Below are 19,344 nucleotides of genomic sequence, written 5' to 3' on the forward strand. Positions count from 1 at the left end.
CAGGAGTCCTAAAAGGGGATCCTTGAAGGGCCACCACTAGGTCAAGGGCAACAATGGAGCAATAGCCCACTATCACCTCGGCTAAGGCTCCCTACTCTTTGCGGCCTTTCATCGATGGGAGGAGACTCGTTATAATAAGGATCATAAAATTGAATGGATCAATGATAGGATGAGAGGTGATCCTAAAAGCCTATTCACAAGAGAGGCTCAAATATGTGGCTTGCTTGCTTTGGACACAAGGTTTAAAGCTCTCAAGGAAGCGCTTGAGGGGAACTTCAAGGTTTAGGTTTGGGGCATATATCTTATAATGGAGATTCCTGGGCCTTGAAATTCTTGTGAAAGCTTGGATTCCAAGTGATCCTAGAAGAATTACCCTTAATAATGTATGGGACCACATGGAACCAAGTGTATGGGACCACATGGAACCAAGTGGACTCGGGGGGTAGCTCAAGGGTGGAGGATTTAGAAACCAATGATATGCTTGACCTATTCCGAAGGGAGAAAGGGACCAAGGAAAGAATTTTTAAAGCAAGACAATGTAAGGGTCCCAATAAGGCGTCTAGCCTAAGGAAACCAAGGGCAAGATTCAATCTCGAGGCTAGGGCTTGAGATATCTCAATATCCCACCGTCAAAATTTCTTCAAATTTGGAGGGCACCTAGGAGACACACCAACGCAGTAGGGGCCAAGAGATCGACTTTTTTTTTATGGGTGGTTTGCAAGATAAATGATGCCCTAGGGTCCTAATGAGCTAGGCCTAGAAAAGGAGAGGAAGTAAGATAAATAAGGTTTAAGGTCAAGAAGGCCTCAAAGACAACTTCACTCAGCACTAGGGCAGCAGCAAAAGCAACTTCAAAGACTTTAAACTTCGTTTTGCAAGATCGATGTCTTCTCAAGATGAATTTCAATAATGAAACATCGCTAGGAACATTCATTCATTATACATGAAGCATTCACTATCCAGAAACAAAATTTCCACAACTTCGCATAAAGAGATGTAGCAAATAAGCCCTAGTATAGTGAAATCCCAACAACAATGTATGTGACAAAAATAGAAAGAAAGAATAACATTAAATTGTACTTACATGTATAAGAATATATCCAACCATCCAAATTTTTCCATTCAAGAAGCTCCAAGACATGAGAAAATAATCCAAACATCAAAATTCATTCCATGCTCCAAAAATTCGTCCTCAAAGAAGGATAGTGAAAATCTCTAAAGAGATAGAAGTTCCAAATCCAAGTGATGATGCTAAAATGAATCCTCATCATTTCTATTTATACACTTCTAATGAGTTCGATTTAGCTACTTGGGCCTACATTAGCCCCTAAAATAAAATAATGTGTAAAACAACTAACGTTTGGTGACAAGCCCACCAAACTAACTCATAAACAAAAGAATAAGCCTTTCAAGAGGTCGAATGATCAATAATACTTGTCATTGGGCCTTCTAAGAAGCCTGATGAAGTCCATAGCACGGTCTTTATTTCTATTTTTGTCACATACATTGTTGTTGGGATTTCACTATACTAGGGCTTATTTGCTGCATCTCTTTATGCAAAGTTGTGGAAATTTTGTTTCTAGATAGTGAATGCTTCATGTATGGGCCATGTATAATGAATGAATGTTCCTAGGGATGTTTCATTACTGAAATTCATCTTGATAAGACATCGATCTTGCAAAACGAAGTATAAAGTCTTTGAAGCTGCTTTTGTTGTTGCCCTAGTGCTAAGTGAAGTTGTCTTTGAGGCCTTCTTGACCTTAAACCTTATTCATCTTACTTCGTCTCCTTTTCTAGGCCTAGCTCATTGGGTCCCCTAGGGAGATATTATTTGTTGTAATGGTTACACTTAACTTACAAGTACAAATTTGGTGATCAATGTTGATAAATGTTATTAATTGAATTTTGAAAGCTTGAAACTTTAAGATTGATGAATCATGAGACTCAATATGTTGTATGTTACTATGTTACTAACTTGTGGACGTGGTTGATGAAGATTATAACTTCTAGATGATTGTCGTTAAATGGTTCAATCTATGTTTTTTATATCTTATTCATCATTCTACATGCTTTTGTTGACATATATGCATCAAAATATAAAATATATATATATTATATAAAAAATCGCTCCCTCGTTCCCAAACCGGGAGCTTCTAAAAATGTCACTCCCTCTCCCAAGTAACCTTGGTCCATAAGTGCCACAATTATGAATAGGACTCCCAAAATTAGTGGACAAGGGGTTGGCCCCTTGTTCTCCAAATAATAAACCTGTGGTGCTCCCAATGGGTGTGAGGGCACACAAGTAACCTCATGGGTCTCCAAGTAGGTCGAAGATGCTTGTAGATCATTTGTAAGGGCTCAGATGATGGTGTAAGTGATACCACATCAGCATACAAGTCCTGAGTCATCTGCCAAGTGCATGGTACAACTGTGGGGCCAGTTGGGCATGGTGAACCAGGTGCATCTTCCTCGTCCAATAGGTGAATCTCGAGCAATCTCTGAACATCTCTGGGGATCCATGGAGTGTTGTCTACTGCTGTGGATGCCCATGGCTCTCTACACACACCCTACATGTGCCAATGTAGGCCTCTAGAGGGTTAGGACCCCATATATGGAGACCAAACCCAAAATGGAGACCATCTGCAATCCTACATAAGATCCAATGCGTCTCCTGGCCTTCCAGTACAACAAGTCATCAAAAGAAACCGAGTTAAAGAGCTTACAAACCATGGACAATAGGTGGACACTTCATAGTGGCATATTTTTCAGTAGTGGGCTTTAGCATGTGCTAATGTCTCCAAGCTCCAAATGGGGTTAACCGAGTATCCTATTAGGTGACTTCTACCTTTAAAGGGGATAGTATGTCCAAGGTACATCCTTCAAATGGTGGTGGCATGTGATAAAGAGATGAATGGAAGAGAGAATGAGAGGGGAAATCCTAGGCCACATGCCAAGGTACAAGGGTAGCTAATAAAGGGAAAGCCCACACTTGGGTATATAATGTATAGGAGGGATAAATCATGGTACATGAGTTACCCAGGCCTTGATTTTTCCACCCTTCTTTAGATGCCTTTTGCCTTTTATGATTTTTCTTTGATTAACTATTCGAGGCTCAAAGGATAAGAGCATGATGTGTAAGGTATAACAGTGGATACCCCTTTTAAGTTAGTGTGGTTCATTGCCCACCAAGGGTTGTGACAATCATGGGTTCCAGAATGATAAAGGAGGCTCATCTAGGGCCTATAAGAACCAAGGTGATGGCTATGAGTATGGGGTAGGGCTCATGCATTTGGCTTTTGCCCACGTGCTAAATGTGTTTGCCCTGACCATCTTTTGCATGGTGTGGTGCATTTTCCTATTGAATGTAGCCAATTATGCTTTTACTTTTCTTTTCAGCTACATCAACCTCTGGGGCATTGTTTCAAGCCTGACCCAAGGTGTGGGCAAGGGAAAAAGGGGAGGCCAACCCTATGTGGATCCAGTGGGAGAAATACGGACCCAAGTGGGAAGAATAATGAATGCGGCTATAATGAATGGAAGGGGAGTAATGTATGTGGATGAGGGATCGGAACCACGCAACCAAAATTGAGGTTTCCCATGTAGTACCACCCTAAAACCCAAAGGTCAGTAAAAGAGATCCCACGGGACTATGATCCAAGGGTAACATCCAAAAGAGGTCTAGGGGACAGAAGCACAGACCTAGCCCACTCTTTCTGCCAAATCCCCCTATTAATCCATGCCCAAAAATGTCCATGATAAGCAAACTACAATACTCAATTACCAAGTGACAAGGCATACCTTTAGGTTCGGGAGGCCCACCTTCAAACATACAATCATGAAAGATGGGTGAGAAACCACATGGTTGGCTCAGGTGGTGGGAGAAATGGCACAACGACCTAGTTGGTGGCTAAATGGGGTTGCTGGTTGTCGATTGAGGACCATCTAGGAGAAAATTTTCTCCTAGGAATATCACCCACAAAATGGTGGGTAACAAGGGCCATAACATGATGGGCAAGAAACCCATTTCAATAATAATAATTTTTCTTTTCTTTTTCTTTTGACAAGTACATCAATAATTACATCAAGTCATGACTCAAGTATAATGAAGACCGACACTAGTTACATTTCAACACTCCCTCTTAACTAGGGAGGTATTCATAAATAACCATAAGTAAAAGGACAATACTTTCATTGAAACTTTCTCATAAGAAGAGTCAGATTGGTAAGCCATCTTAAGCATCAACATTACGATCAATATACAACGTAGCAAGGCCTTGATTAACAAGCCCTATCACTCAATAGATCAAAGCACAATGATGGGAGTCTTTATGTGGGACACCACATTACCTCTTAGGGCACATACCTCACCTGGATGTTTAACAGGTATGTCCCTTTAGGACTATTCTTATCTTGGATTCCCAATCTTCAAAGAACATTGATCCTCTTTGACCACTCTTGTCTTGGATACCCAATCAGATCCACAAAGAGTGTCGGTCACCAACCTACTTCCTATCTTGGATTCCAAATCCACAAGGAGTATCTGTCTCAGACAATTACCTAATCCTACAAATGCCATTCTCTCCTCATGGCCTTGACTAAGACTTACGAATGTTATTCCTGGTCTAGTGCATGACACATGAAACAAAGAACTAAATCCATCACTCCCTCGCAACTAGAGAAAGTGTCCACCGGCAGTTACTATAACAGTAGATCTCAAGGCTCTATCGTCATCATCACACACGCGAGCTCTCCTTGAAAACCACTGAGCCCTCTATATACAACAACATCATCAAGACAGGGTCCACCATCACTTTCCACATCATCACTCTGCATTTGTTGCATCTTCATGAATCAATAATCATAGAGCTCAGACATGGCTCCCTCTAAAGAACAAGAAAGTGATTTACCAGGACATGATCATCGATCCAGATTCCATATGCAACCTGTTCTTACATCTGTCATCGCGATTTTTCATCAGCTCCTCAAACCAAGTACCAAGGCAACAACCTAACAAAGTCATCACATCTTACTTAAAAATGATTCTTCTTCATATAGCAAGATTGTGCAGAACCTAACAGTATATCATGTCATCATCAACATCATGGTCCTCTTTCAATCTTCATCAGAGCCTTTTAGTGGAACATCAACATATCTCAACCAGTGATTTAGCCTTGCTCATCATTTTCAGGATGAGGTCCATCCTGTTGCAACTAAACCAACAAAGCTTCTTAAGAACCCTACTCCAAATGAGAGAGTAAACTAAAATAGTGATATCGTCATGGTCATTCTTCTTAAGATGAAGAACTCATTCCATGACACACAAAGGAGGATCCATAAAGAATCCTTATTATCGGGTTGCAGCAAAATCTTTATATCGGCTAGCTGACTGTTATATCAGGTTCATTAATTCTTTCATATGTTGTTATTAACTCATCTAGGCATCCACAGTCACACAATTATACCATCAATCTATCTTTATATATCAGAGTGCCCAAGGATCCAACCATTATCAAGGTCCTTATAGTTCCCTCCTTCCATCATGCTTGCCAAAACAAAGGATCTTCTTTACTTATCCTTCTTTCTTCTTATGATGTACTTGCATCACTTATTGACAAACACAACCAAGCAAATATATGAAAGCATGATGTCCATTAGTCATTCTAGGGTTTCCATGGAATAGATCCTGGATGAGATGTCATACTATTCATCCTTATCAATCACTACTTTGTCACATGTTCTAGATAGTTCACAAACCCTAGAAATCAAGGGTTAGGGTTTTTATGAGGGAACAAGTGAAACAGTGTTAGGGTTTTCAGATGATGTACTTGCATCACTTATTGACAAACACAACCAAGCAAATATATGAAAGCATGATGTCCATTAGTCATTCTAGGGTTTCCATGGAATAGATCCTGGATGAGATGTCATATTATTCATCCTTATCAATCACTACTTTGTCACATGTTCTAGATAGTTCACAAACCCTAGAAATCAAGGGTTAGGGTTTTTATGAGGGAACAAGTGAAACAGTGTTAGGGTTTTCATATAGCTGGGCTTTTATATGAATTATCTAGGGTTTCAAACCTACAAATATAAATTTTCAATAAAAACAATAGTATACCCTAGAACCACATAAGCAATTAACCCTAAACCATCTTTTGATAGACCTCAAATCTATTGAAAATAATACCAATGAGAGGTATTCCTAGGCATTTATCCCTTTAAGCCTAGTAGACACATTAATGACTTCTGACTTGATGACATTTATCAGTTATATTAATGTCATGGATTGAAGATATACTTAAAGGTAGTGTACCATGTACTTTTCTAATATTAAAGTCACTTGGACTTTATAAAGTGACTTTATGTGTAAAGTACTAAGTTCATTTTTCTAATATTAAAGTGAGTTGAGAAATTCACTTTATGAGAAAATTAGAAAAAGGTATACAACTTGAAAAAGGTACTAGGAGGCTTTTAAGTAAAGGGGCCAAATGTATGAGGGGGGTCACTTGGGAAAAGTGATCTCAACCACACATCTTAAGATTTGGAGATTAAATCTCAACCATTGAATCCTAGCGTTAGTGATTCAATCTTTTCCAAAAGACAAAAGGAGAAAAATGAGGCACATTCCTCCCTTCACACTTGAGAGAAGGAGAAGAGAAGAGGAGAGGTGAATTTCAAGGAGAGTTTGCAGCTTGAGGAGGAGAGCTTGAATTCCTAGGAAAAGGAGGCAGCTACACCAGCACAGAAATCGAGGAGCAAGGCAGCCATAGGGGAGCACGAAAATTGAGGCAGATGCACGAATTTTGAGGCTATGGGCTGCACAATTTCTGAGTTAGTTGCACACATTCCGAGAATTCTAGGCACGAAATTCTGAGAAGGGATAACACATCAATCGAGGCACAGTTAGCACAGATTTCGGGGCTATTTATAACACAAATTTCGAGGCACTTGTGGCAAAGAAATTGAGACAGACAACACAAAAATTGAGGTTGTTTATGCACAGATTTCGAGGTTGTTTTCTGAGAACAGAGATTGAGGAGCTGAGTTGTGGATAAGTGCAAATATTTTTGGGCATGAAATTTTGTAAATCTGGAAATTATTTCAATGGGCACAAATTTCCAAAAATTGCATTTAAAGCTTTAGCTAAAGGGAGATAAGTATTGTGGTTATTTTTATGTACTTAAACTAATTTCTCAAGCAATAAAATTCTCCTTTGAAAACTGGTTTTCCCCAAAAGGCTGTGGGGTTTTTCTGGGGTCACCTTGACCAAAAATAAGTGTCTCTCATGCTTGAATGCTTTCATAAATTTTATTTTAATTACAGTTGTTAGGAAATGTGAAAAATAGTAGAAGCACTTATTAAATGTTTATAGTGAATGCATACTGAAAATTATATCAGCATGACAAAACATGTGGGTTGGGTCAAATAAACACTTCCAAAATTGTAAACTGAGGTTGGGGTGCAGATCATTAAATTTCTACAAAATCAATATGCTATACGTACCTTATGATTGCATACCTTTGTACCTCATGATTATAGAGACTGCCACAATGCCTGTTGCAGGATGCCATGCTTTCTTCATCGTTTTTCCTCAAGGTGTGCATCAACTTACCTCTTTTTGCTTCATGATCAGTATGTCATTGCTTTTCTGCTTGTTCTTAAAAGTGAAGAATTCTTATATTGTCAAGGTAAAAAAATTGCCTCGAATTTCAAGAATAATGATCGCTGCTACAAGTCATTCGAAGGACTCTTCTTTTCAATGTCATATCTAGTCCAGGGGACTGGATGTTACCCAAAACAATAGAGCAGCTATAGGTTTTCTTCTTCAATCTAATATGCAATACTAATACTATTATTTCTAAGAGATGATGCCAAAGATTCTTAAATCAGGTTGGCTTCAAAAGGTCCCTTTTAAAGTCGACTTCAGTGGTCACTGTAGAGTTCGGCCCACTAATATGTATATGCCCAGAATAGTATCCTTCTTAACACAAGAAATCTTGACTTTTGTTCAAAATTTGGACCATGTATAAGACTGTAGCTAGATGACATTCTTTCAATGGTTCGGTATTATGAATATAATTCATATAAAATTAATAAATACAAATATAAATATCATAATAATTGGTTAACTAATGGTTAGTTAATTAGTAATGAAGAGGCATGTCTTAGAGACATGACCATTCATGAAAGGGCACCTTCCTAGGGTATATAAGCAGGCCCTCATTCTCATTTGTAATCATCTTACATCAATTCAATATACAGTTACATGTCTTACAATGTACATTTACGTCTTTGAAGTATTTTAAACATTTCCGTTGCGTATACGACTTTTGGTCATTACAATGGTATCAGAGCCACATTGGCAGAGCCTGTCCTTTGGCCATCAACTTGTCGTCGCAACTAAGTGTTTCGCTACACGAGTTGGAGTTTCCCCATTTTCGGTCAGGCCCTTTGCCACTTTAAAAAAAAAAGGCTTTTGGCCATTGACATTTCTATGATTCTAGTAAAAAAAAATCAGATGTAAATTTTGAAGGAGAACATTCATATATATAAAAAAGTTCTACATTATTGATAAAAAAAATGCATGATAAAGTCAAAAGGGAATCTTTCCGAATATCTTTAAAACTATATGTAAGAAAAGGAAGAGTAGATAAGATTATCTTGATTCTTCATTAAGTGGTTTACAAGCTTGTGGTTTTATCAACCCATGGTAATTGCCCATGGTATTTCAAGGTAAAAGAAGAACAAAAGGAATACAAAATCTCTTTATGTGAATGGTAAGTTTTACTTTTAACGTGGAGAAAATTCATCGAGTCACAGGGACATAAGTGGACATATATTTTATATTATACCCCAAAGAGGTGAATAGCCACGTTTCATTAGGGTTGTAACTTTTCAAAAACAAAAAATATATATATATAAATATATATATTAAAAAAAAGTTTATAAAAAAAATAACAAAATAAAGTTAAAAAAGAAGAAGAAAAAGAAAGTTAAAAAAAAGTTAGTTATTAAGGGAAATTATAAAGTTAAAAAGCTATAAAAGGGTAGCACCTTCTCAGGGACAGCCAAGCAGTTCAGGAGGGGAAAAGGGGAAATCAGTACCCCAGAATAAACCTAAGGGAGCTCCATCATATAAAAACATACTTCAAGGCAACAGAGAGTCAGGACCTCCCCCAGATCAAGGTGGATATACACCTCGGCCATACATAGTAGAACAGCTAGGGCAATCTCCAGCCCTAAATCTTGATTTTACAGGGATGGATGACTATGTTAAGTCATATGAATCGCAGGCACTAATATGCCGTTTCAACAGCTTCTGGCCAACACCAACGAATCTATTCCACTGGATCTTCAAAAATTGGACCATGGAATGCGATATACACCTGTGCTCCAAAGGTTTCTTCATAGTCAGATTTGCATCCATGGAAGTCAGAGATACAATTATCAATGTCGGGCCTTGGTTCTGGGGAACGGCGGGGCTGTTTATAACCCCATGGTTTACAGACTTCGATCCAAACAAAATGACAGTTACCAAAGTGCCGGTATGGGTTCGCCTTCACAACCTCCCCCTGCATTTCTGGAGCGAACAAGTCTTGGAAGGAATTGGAAACAGTATCGGGAAATACATCAAAACAGATATGGAAAGGATTGACGAAAGGATCTTCACTTTCGCACGGATCTGTGTGGAAGTGGACTTAAGTAAAGGGCTGCCTGACAACATAAGGCTGATATACAAACAGCAGATTTGGTTGCAATCACTAGATTACGAAAATACTGCCTTTAGATGTAGGCTCTGCAGACAAACAGGACACCTGCAAAGCACATGCCCAGAAGCAAAAAAAGTGAACAGCAAAAGAAAGCAGAAAGGGAAGCAGAAGAAAGGTTGGCTCTTTTCCCCTCCGGCCTCAGATGACGAAGAATCGGAAGCTGAAGAGGAAGACACTCCCACAGAGAAAGCCGAGGCTCCCCAGGAAACGAGGAACCAGAAGGAAACCACAACAGATACCAAGGCTGTACAGCTTCACCAAAATCAGGCAGAGAAGACAAATGAGGAACAGAACATGGGAGGGATAAAGCGGCACCACAAATCAGACACATCAGACTCAGACAAGGAATCAGGCATGCAGGAAGCAGAAACACAGTTAGTCATTGCCTCGATCGAGCCCACTCAAGGAGTATGGCGCAAGGTCGAAAAGAAAAAAGGAAGAAAAACTTGAAGCATGGTCACAAATGTAATTCAGTTTTTTTTCTTTATTCTTTTCCTCTCTCTCTCTCTTTTTTCTCTCTCTCTCTCTCTCTCTCTCTCTTCTTTTCTCATCTTTTTTGCACGTTAGTCCGTTAACGTTGCGAAGGGTGCCAAGGCACCAGTGCCCATCGGGCAGCTATGGAAATGCATCATGCATCTGCAATTGTAACTTTTCATTTTTTAAATAAAAGGTTACAGATTTTTTCTTTGGAAAAAAAAAAAAAAAGCTATAAAAGGGTTTCAAGGTTTTTATAACTTGAAAAAAAGGGGTGTTGTTATTGAATGAAAGAATAATTTCTATAAAAATTATACGGGAGTCAATTTAAAAATAAAATTAAAAAGAAAGAAACAGATGTATTATATTTTGAAGACGTCGTTACTCACACGAAGAATATACAAGTTTCAAAAATCATTCGACGAAATTATCAACAAAGGCAAAATGGAGCCTAATTTGAAAATAAAAGAAGGAAGATTCTCCTATAAAGCTATTCCAATTGTAGATTTTAGATTAATTACATTAAAAGGGTGTATCCAAAGGAAAGAGATTAGTATCACTATTAATACAAATATCAAGGATAATTACATTAATATTAATTTGGCAAATCAATTATTAATTCTATAGCCAAATATGGACAAACGAGAAGGTCTTTTTGGCAGAAAATAATATGAAATTAATGATTTACAAGTGACAACTGATCATTATTAGTACATATCTCAATTTTGTGTAGTAACTATGCTTGACAAAGAGGTTGACATAATTCTCAATCGATCTTGGTTCAAGGAATTAGGTACGTTCATTCTAAACATAGAAAACAAATTCTTGATGTTCCCTTACAAGAAGAAGATGGTCATGTTCCAAGACATGACAAGGAAATCAAAACTGATAATGCCTTCAGCAAAAGATCTTAAGGATATTTTGAAACCGATGTTTCAAGAGAATCCAAAAACAATATCAAAGAAGCAGAAAGAGCTAGAAGAAGTCATATCCAACAAAAATAAGGAAAAATCATGTTTAAAGGAGCATAATCAAAAGCTACTTACACAAGTAAGAAAATGTAAACCTAAAAAACACCAATTAGAACAAGAAAATGAAATGTCTGAAAAGAAACTCAATGAAAGTCTATCAGGAAAAGAAGAGGAAAGTTTATGCTTAAAGAACCTTAACCAAAGGTTATTAGAACAAATCAAGTGTTTAAAAGATGAGAAGCTTGAATACCAAAATAAAGTTGACTCAGAAAATGAGGAACTTTTACATCTCAGAAACCATAATCGATGTCTACTCACTCAAATTAAGAAACTTAAGGATGATAGGAAATCATTGGAAAACAAGTTAGAAGAACTTATCACGAAAGAAGTGTCGAAGTCGTCAGTCCAAGTTGAATATAAAGGAATAAATACCGATCCAGTTAATATCACAATTCAAGAGGATGAGAAACCAAAACAATTTAAAACATATTTAGAAATTGCAGTTCAACAACGGACATTCCAAATGACGATGCCAACTCAACAACAAGAACACCCGAAGGAAATTAGGGAACTGCCACTAACATGATAAGGGAAAGTCCAACCAGAAGTCCAACAAGAGCAGACTTTCCAATCAATCTACATACTAGTATCACTCAAAATGAAAACAACAGATTTATGTTCCAAAGAATACTGAAGTTTGCAGAATCCAATCTGATGATAATAATTCATTACAAATTTCCAGTGACTGAAAGATTTCACAGAGGATTAATCTAGGATGGTCAAATCCATTTTCGATTCGACAATTTTATTTATCACTCCAAGGATCATATGGTCATGTAACAACGAAGATAACAGTTCCGCGACGAGCAGAAAAAAGAGATCCAACCTTTCATCAGTAAGCTTTGAGGACAAAGCTTTTTGAAGAGAGGGGCAATGTTATGAATATAATTCATATAAAAATAATAAATATAAATATAATAATTAATAATTAATTAACTAATGGTTAGTTAGTTAGTAATGAAGAGGCATGTCTTAGAGACATGACCATTCATGAAAGGGCACCTGCCTAAGGTATATAAGTAGACCCTCATTCTCATTTGTAATCATCTTACATCAATTCAATATACAGTTACATGTCTTGCAATGGACATTTACGTCTTTGAAGTATTTTAAAGATTTCCGTTGCGTATACGACTTTTGGTTGTTATAGTCGGTTCATCAAACTGATGCATATTCAAGTATGCCTTTTGACAACCATTCAGAAGGAAGTCGTCTAACGAGGCGGAGGAATTGCCCGGACGACCAAAAGTGGCCGGAATTCCGGGCAAAAAATTTTCAAAAAATCTTGTAGAGGCAGTGTTTGAATCATGTTTTCGATGGTGGAAATGGATTCAGCACCATCAAAAACGTCTAGGACACCTAAAATTTTGAAGTTTAACAACTATAACTCGGATTTACAAAAATCCTTGCCAAATTTTCTCTAAATATGACCGAAATTTCCATAACTTTCCGGGCAACTCCACCTCGTTAGACTACGCGATTCAGAAGTTGTTCTAATATTCTCTCTCCAGTCAATGAACGTCACAATGTCGGGTCTTATAAGTGATAATTCTAACTTGAATATATATGTAGATCACTATATTTTGGCCTCAACTCCTTGTCTTACTATGATTCTCTTCAACAGAGGATGACTGAAGCTTTCTTCCAATGCGCACAAGTCTGCAAAATAATTCTTGGCCCTGGACTTGAGGTTATACTTCAGACCTTTTGCTTTCTCCTCTAGGGTGATTGTAGAGAGCTAGAGGATGGATGGCAAACCTGTTAAACAATTCGATTTATGGTGCACAAGCTTAGAAAAATGTTTCGACCTTCTCACAACCTAACTGAGGCTATACCTTAAACCTCTCATACTGTACTTATGCCCAAAAATAGGATTCTCGGTTCCTTTTATTTATGGTGACAGTGGCCTTGAATTTATGCACAAGTCTTGAGATGAGATGTTTGGTTGCCTCTTCAAATGATGATAGTCTTCTTACTATATATATAGGCTTAGTTGTCAAACTTGTCTTTTAGGACACTATAGATGTGCACAAAACTATTACTACTTTGATGGTTTCAATGACATTGCATAAGCCTGCGAACTTATGAATATAGATGAGTGAAGCAATTCAATTTTGCACAGGTCTTTTGGTCTCAAGGCGCACTTGTAGTGGAGGTCTCCGCTCCCTCTTTCTATGGTGACTGTAGTCACTTTTTCACCTTCAGATTGAGTCTAAGATAATTGTAACATGACAAAGATTCTTTTTATGCACATGCATAGAATATGGATCTCTGTATTCTTTTAATAAAGCTTATGCTCGGAACAATCCTTCAACAAGGTCTAGAATACCCTTAAAGATATTTTGATGATCTTACATACATGAGATATTGCACAAAATTTGGGACTTTTGATGCATATTTCAGACCTTGTAAGGTCCCCCTAGACCCTCGCTTTCCTTGTCAGGACACTCGGCCTTCCTTGAGCTGCTTAGATTTGTCTTTTTCGTCCTTCAAAAAATGAACTTTTATGCCTTCATTCTTTTAGAGTAGGTCTGCAATTTTGTTATAGAGAAGAGGGTTGATAAGAGGTGCCCAAAACTTCGATTTGATTGTCAATGTGCTCAGCCTAGACAAGGCTATTAGAAATGCCTCTCAGTCTTTTGAAACAGGGCTTGATTGTCCTCCAAATGTCCTTGCTTTTTTTGTGTATGCTAATTGTTGAAGAACCTAAGGGCATGCATAATTAAGTTGATTCTTTGTTACATGATAGCAATTTGTGAAGTATTTAAACAATTTATCTTAGTTTGATGTTCCATTCATTATTAGTGTATATGATTACTTCATCGAACTACTACCAAAACAAAAGAGACAAGAACTCAAATGTTTAGCTTTCTGCCAGGGCCAAAACCTCTACCTCTTGGAGAGGAAAACCCAAGCATAAATTCTTCTTATGCGTGACCATGACCCTTGACACAATCTGCCTCTCCAAGACCAAGACATCAATCCTCTTTCTTGCCATTGCTGAGATCATCATCATCATTGTTGCTTACACTGATGTCATCATAGTTGCACTACTGCTGCACTTTTAACTGAGATCATCCTTGTTGCTTTCTTCACCAAGACCATAGTTGTTGTGTCTTCATTGAAATCACCATTACTGCAACATGGAGGCCTTCACAACAATATTACTAAGATCGATTGCTAATGCATCTCTTGCTGCACTGAGATCATTGAGACAATGAGAACACTGATATACAAAATCATGATCTATAGTTACTGTGATTATGGTTATGTCAGGATCAAGATTGTGATCCTAGTCACTGCTCCTTGTAGCACGTCAAGTCTGCATCATAATAAATCCGAGAGCTGTAGTAACTAATGATACTGTATGCCGAGGATCTCTATCATCATGGAAACTCCTTCCATGGTTCTACCGAGATAATATAGATCCTCTTCATATAACCCTAACCATTGCAATACATCATGTTGAGGCTGCTACAGGTATATCATAGTGAAGACAGTAGTATGTGTGAAGGCCCAGATCACACGCTGCCTTATCTGCTCTATCCATCCGAGGGCATCATCTTCAGATCACAGGTATGCCGAGAGGAGGCTGATCTAGGTTCTACTGTTCCTTATACCCATTCGAGGAGGTAGCTAAACCCTAGATCTATCCCACAGAAAAATGTGGATCCTCTGCTACATTTGATTGAAGCAGACCTTGACAATTTGTCCATAAGAAAGAATAAATTCAAAATTTCATTTCTGCTTGTCAGAATGAGATGATCTTTATATCAAAATTGTACCTCTCGGAAAGAGGAATCCAATGCAATAATCATCGCCATCATATGAGCTATCCTAAGGTGGAAGTTGGCCCTAGTTTCCAATTTCAACATATATATATATGAGAATTTTTGCTTATTTGTGTATAAATGGTTTTGATTCATATGGATGCACATGAATATATGTTTTTCATTAAAATTTAAATATTTTATGTGTTTTTGGTTGACCGGTTTTTTGGACCGTTTTTTTACCGGTTCTGACCGCCTCCGGGTTCGAGTGTTCTACCGATTAGATGGCTGGTCCAATTCTGATAACATTGCTATGAACTGGGGAACCCCACATTTCCCACACTTGCATTGTTTTCTTCCAGCCAGACTTAGGTTGCAGTCAAACAGATTGTATGTCTATGACTGCAAAGTCAAACACAAGAATAGCAGGTAATACAACAGCACATCTAGTCATGATTTGACAACAAAGTTGAATTTCATTTTTGGTATAGATTTCATAACCAGAAAACAAATTTTGACATCAAATCAATCCGGAATATCCTTGAAAATCAACCTCATTAAGATATTCTCAAAGGGCCAAAAAATGGGTCACAATTTAATTACGTACAACAAAAAATTTATATCTTCCACTGTAACAGAAAAGGCTTAAAACCCTCAACCATAGTCTTTCAGCAACATGGTTCCATCATTGGATGTCATCTAAAACTGTTTCGGTCGTTGCTGTAGGGAACTCAATCTTGTATGCTTCAAATAGAATATGTTAAAAAATATTAACTCTGCCCATGATTCTACATCCACTCCACATTTAATCTCCATCAAAATTGTTTTCAGTAATATATAAATACTATCACATACATTAATCACTTGATATCACAGATATTACTACTTTCCATAATATGTAACAGAATCTTTATTTTCTCTTTAAACTAAAATGGAAGTTTCACCAGTATTTCATGCCAGTAGATAAACACATTCTTGAATCATCTATAAAGGCGGAAAATTTTGGGAAAACATCATGTTTTCAACAAGCTTGTTATCGGCTTATTTACTCATCAAAAAAGTAGGATGTGATCTCAGATTATCAATTGTCAATAAACAGTACAACATTTCAATATAAAAAAACTATCTTAAGCCCCATGCTGTTTACAATCACAACTTCAAGTTCTCATATACCTGGAATGGCACTTAATGATGTGCACAATCAGCACTATGTATTTTCACTTTCAACAACCAGAAACTAGCACAGAAAGAAACATCCTATGCTGGATTAAAAGTCAATTACAGATATATAGGAGAGGGCCTAGTTATATCTCTCTAAAGACAATACCATAAGAATATGTCCTAGGAAATGGACAGAGAACATAGTTTTCATCACGAATGAATTCCTAGCTCCTACACAATATCTTCCATATTAAGTTAACAGGCAGCTTGCCTTTAGAAAAATTTACTATTTAATCTTAAAGAACAGCTGTACTTATAGGGTTCAAAATCACACCTCGTTTTTCAATGCATCTGAAGAAGACACCGGAGCAGAAGCCAGGCCAGTGCGCTGCATATACTCAGCCTATGGAAATAACATGAAACCAGGAAAAAATATTAGGATGGACACTCTTCAAATCAAAAATCCTAAACTCTGAGTCTAGTACATAGCAAAACAGAATACAAGAAACATAATGGAATATAACAGCCCTGAGATTGTAGAATGTAGCCAAATTTTTAGAACTGCAACTCTAAAAAGTAATAGATCCATATGCAAATAGTACAAGGACAAACCTCATATATTTCAGCCAGCCCTTTCTCACTCTTATTCTCATCCTGCACATGTCACTTTTAGCATCAGAAGGATATATAATATACTACAGATTGTCAACAGCATTAGACAGCCAAAATTCCTGTCTAGATCAACACTGCAGTATTTAGAAAATGCATGTCAACCAAAAGATCCAAAAATTATTTCTGTTAAACATGAAAGGTGGCCTACAAGGGGTTTTGGTACAGATACGTTCACTGGTCATGAAAAGCCTCCCTTAAAATTTAATGGTGCCTTAAAAGGTGACAGGTCTTTCCAGGCTGGGATGCAATATTGAAGATTCAAAGAGTAATTGTGATTTTGTTCTTTGCAGTAGGTTTGGCGTCTTTTACCAACTATCACACTGAGTTTCTGGATGTGATTCAAGGCCTAAATGGGACTAACTGTCCACTGATGCCTTTGGGTTTTGGTGTAACAGCAAACCTTTATGATTTGGAGCTGGGTCTAACTAAGAGAGATGCTAATGGGAAGCAGGAAGCCTCAGAATTGAGTAACACTAAGGATTTCTGTGAGGACCTAAAACACACAATTGCACTTGGAATAATTTTTTTGTTGCTTCAAGGAGCTCCAGTAAAAGGTAATAAGTTGCTGCAATTGCACTGATAAGGACCTTCGTGATCTAATACCATTCAGTGTTTGACCTCCTGGGAAACACAGTCATATTAGGCACATGTATGTTCCCAAGTTTCCAAGAAACAGAGATCCTATTCACTTTAGTAAAATTGGATACTATACTTTAATTTAGAGTTCAGGACTAGGCTGTTTAAGGAATGCAATTGATGTTGATGAAAGAAAGGATGCCTCTAAGTAATTGCCAAAACTATAGGGATGGATTTTATGGAGCTGCCCCAAGAATCCGGATCCTTATATGCAGTTCAGTAATTGTCTTGCAAGAGATGCATCTTCTAATGGAACAGCATATTTTGAATGTTTAGTTACCTGTATTTTGTTGATAAAAAGCTTAGTTAGTAATATACAGTAAGGTTTAACAGTGCCATTTCTACTGCTTTTCTAATTTAATGGAAACTTTGTTTTTCCTCCCTTAGAAAATTGTGAAGATTGAAAAAAGTCAAATGCATGCAGACAACTTGAAATGACGAGAAAAACACCAATCTATCCTGCCAGAGACAGACATTTAACAAATAAAAGACACAACACATGAACTAGACAGTTAAAACTTAAAAGTCAGTCACAATCTTAAACTTCAAATTATACCATGAAAGACTACATACCAACTTAATCTGCTCCTTCGGTGCAGAAGAAGGTAAAGTAGGTTTTGGCTGCACATCATCAAACTGCTCCTGAAATAACAATTAGACAGCAAACTTGTAAAATATTATCTGCAAGAACAATCAAACTGTCTGAAAAGAAATGCAGCAGAAATTTGTAATAATCAATTTGCAAGCCTGAGGAAAGTAAATTGACTCTGGTATAGAAATTCAATATTGTGGGCATGGATACTCGAGTCACTGCTAACTCTAAACACAAGGAAAATGCAACATCTCAGAGATCTGTTCCTGATTATTGGTATAAGTAGAAGAACTCAAGTAGAGAAATTGGCATTGAAATTAAAATTTTATTTATGTACATGGTGACTCGAATAAATTAAAGGAACTGAAAGGTTATGAATTGCAAATCAAGGGAATCTTCAAGGTATAAATGGTTGGGAAATCGGCCCAGAGAGAAGAATTTATAACTAAAAGGTAAGAGTTAAAAAAATAAAAATCTAAACTATCATATAGTGTTTTTGATTTGGCACAAAAATATTCATATTTAACATTTTATACATAAAAAATCAAACTAACATATTGAGATCAACTTTATGATTTTATTAATTTTACCTAGGAATTATATTTACAAAAAAAAGTAATTTAAGAATATTAGTCACAAAAGACTACCCTGCTACAACAATAACTCTCTCGATATAGTTGGATCCAAATGCCATTGCTAATAGAGCCATAGAATTCCCTTAGCTTTATATATGCAAGCTGAGATCTATCTGTATGCAGATTTGTTGCCAACACATGACAGTATAAATTAAACATATCTAGAGTCTAGACCATGTTGAATTTTTGTAGCTATAGTCAGTCTTTATAATTATTTTAGTCATTAATGTATTTGTAAAGCATGTTCTTCATGCTGTTATCAAAAGAGAAAAATATTTGACATGTTCTTCACGTCTTTTTAAAAGAAGAAAATTTTGAATTTTGAAAATGTAAATTTTGGCTTCAAGAAGCCAGGTCAGCCCTCCTCCTAGCTAAGTCAGCCCCAATGTAAGACGCACCCATTCGGGTAGCCAGTTTACTATATATATAAGGTATTTGACCTTCCTCCAACATTTAATTCGGTTCTGTTCAAGTATTTCAGACTTCTGAGGCAAGGACAAGCTAATATTCTGAGGCATAATCTTCTGTTTGGGCATGCGGAGAAGGCAACAAAGAAGGATAAGTTAAGGACAAATCACTAGCTCAAATGCAGACCGAGCT

General features: G+C 37.1%; 1 protein-coding gene across 1 annotated transcript in view; it reads right to left on the reverse strand.

Annotated features, from left to right (window-relative positions):
* The window catches only part of LOC149249259 (U3 small nucleolar ribonucleoprotein), a 77,152-nt gene that overhangs the window by 21,708 nt on the left and 36,100 nt on the right, over positions 1 to 19,344 (reverse strand). The window contains exons 6-8 of the mRNA XM_089458663.1: positions 18,091 to 18,159; positions 16,822 to 16,863; positions 16,544 to 16,612 (exon numbers count right to left, since the gene is read on the reverse strand). Of these exons, the coding sequence (XP_089314789.1) occupies positions 16,544 to 16,612; positions 16,822 to 16,863; positions 18,091 to 18,159 (180 nt within the window). The remainder of the gene's footprint in view (positions 1 to 16,543; positions 16,613 to 16,821; positions 16,864 to 18,090; positions 18,160 to 19,344) is intronic.

The sequence above is a fragment of the Pinus tabuliformis genome, chromosome 7 (assembly GCF_031772625.1).
Source record: "Pinus tabuliformis cultivar Carrire ecotype Pingquan chromosome 7, CPIR1, whole genome shotgun sequence".
NCBI lineage: Eukaryota > Viridiplantae > Streptophyta > Pinopsida > Pinales > Pinaceae > Pinus > Pinus tabuliformis.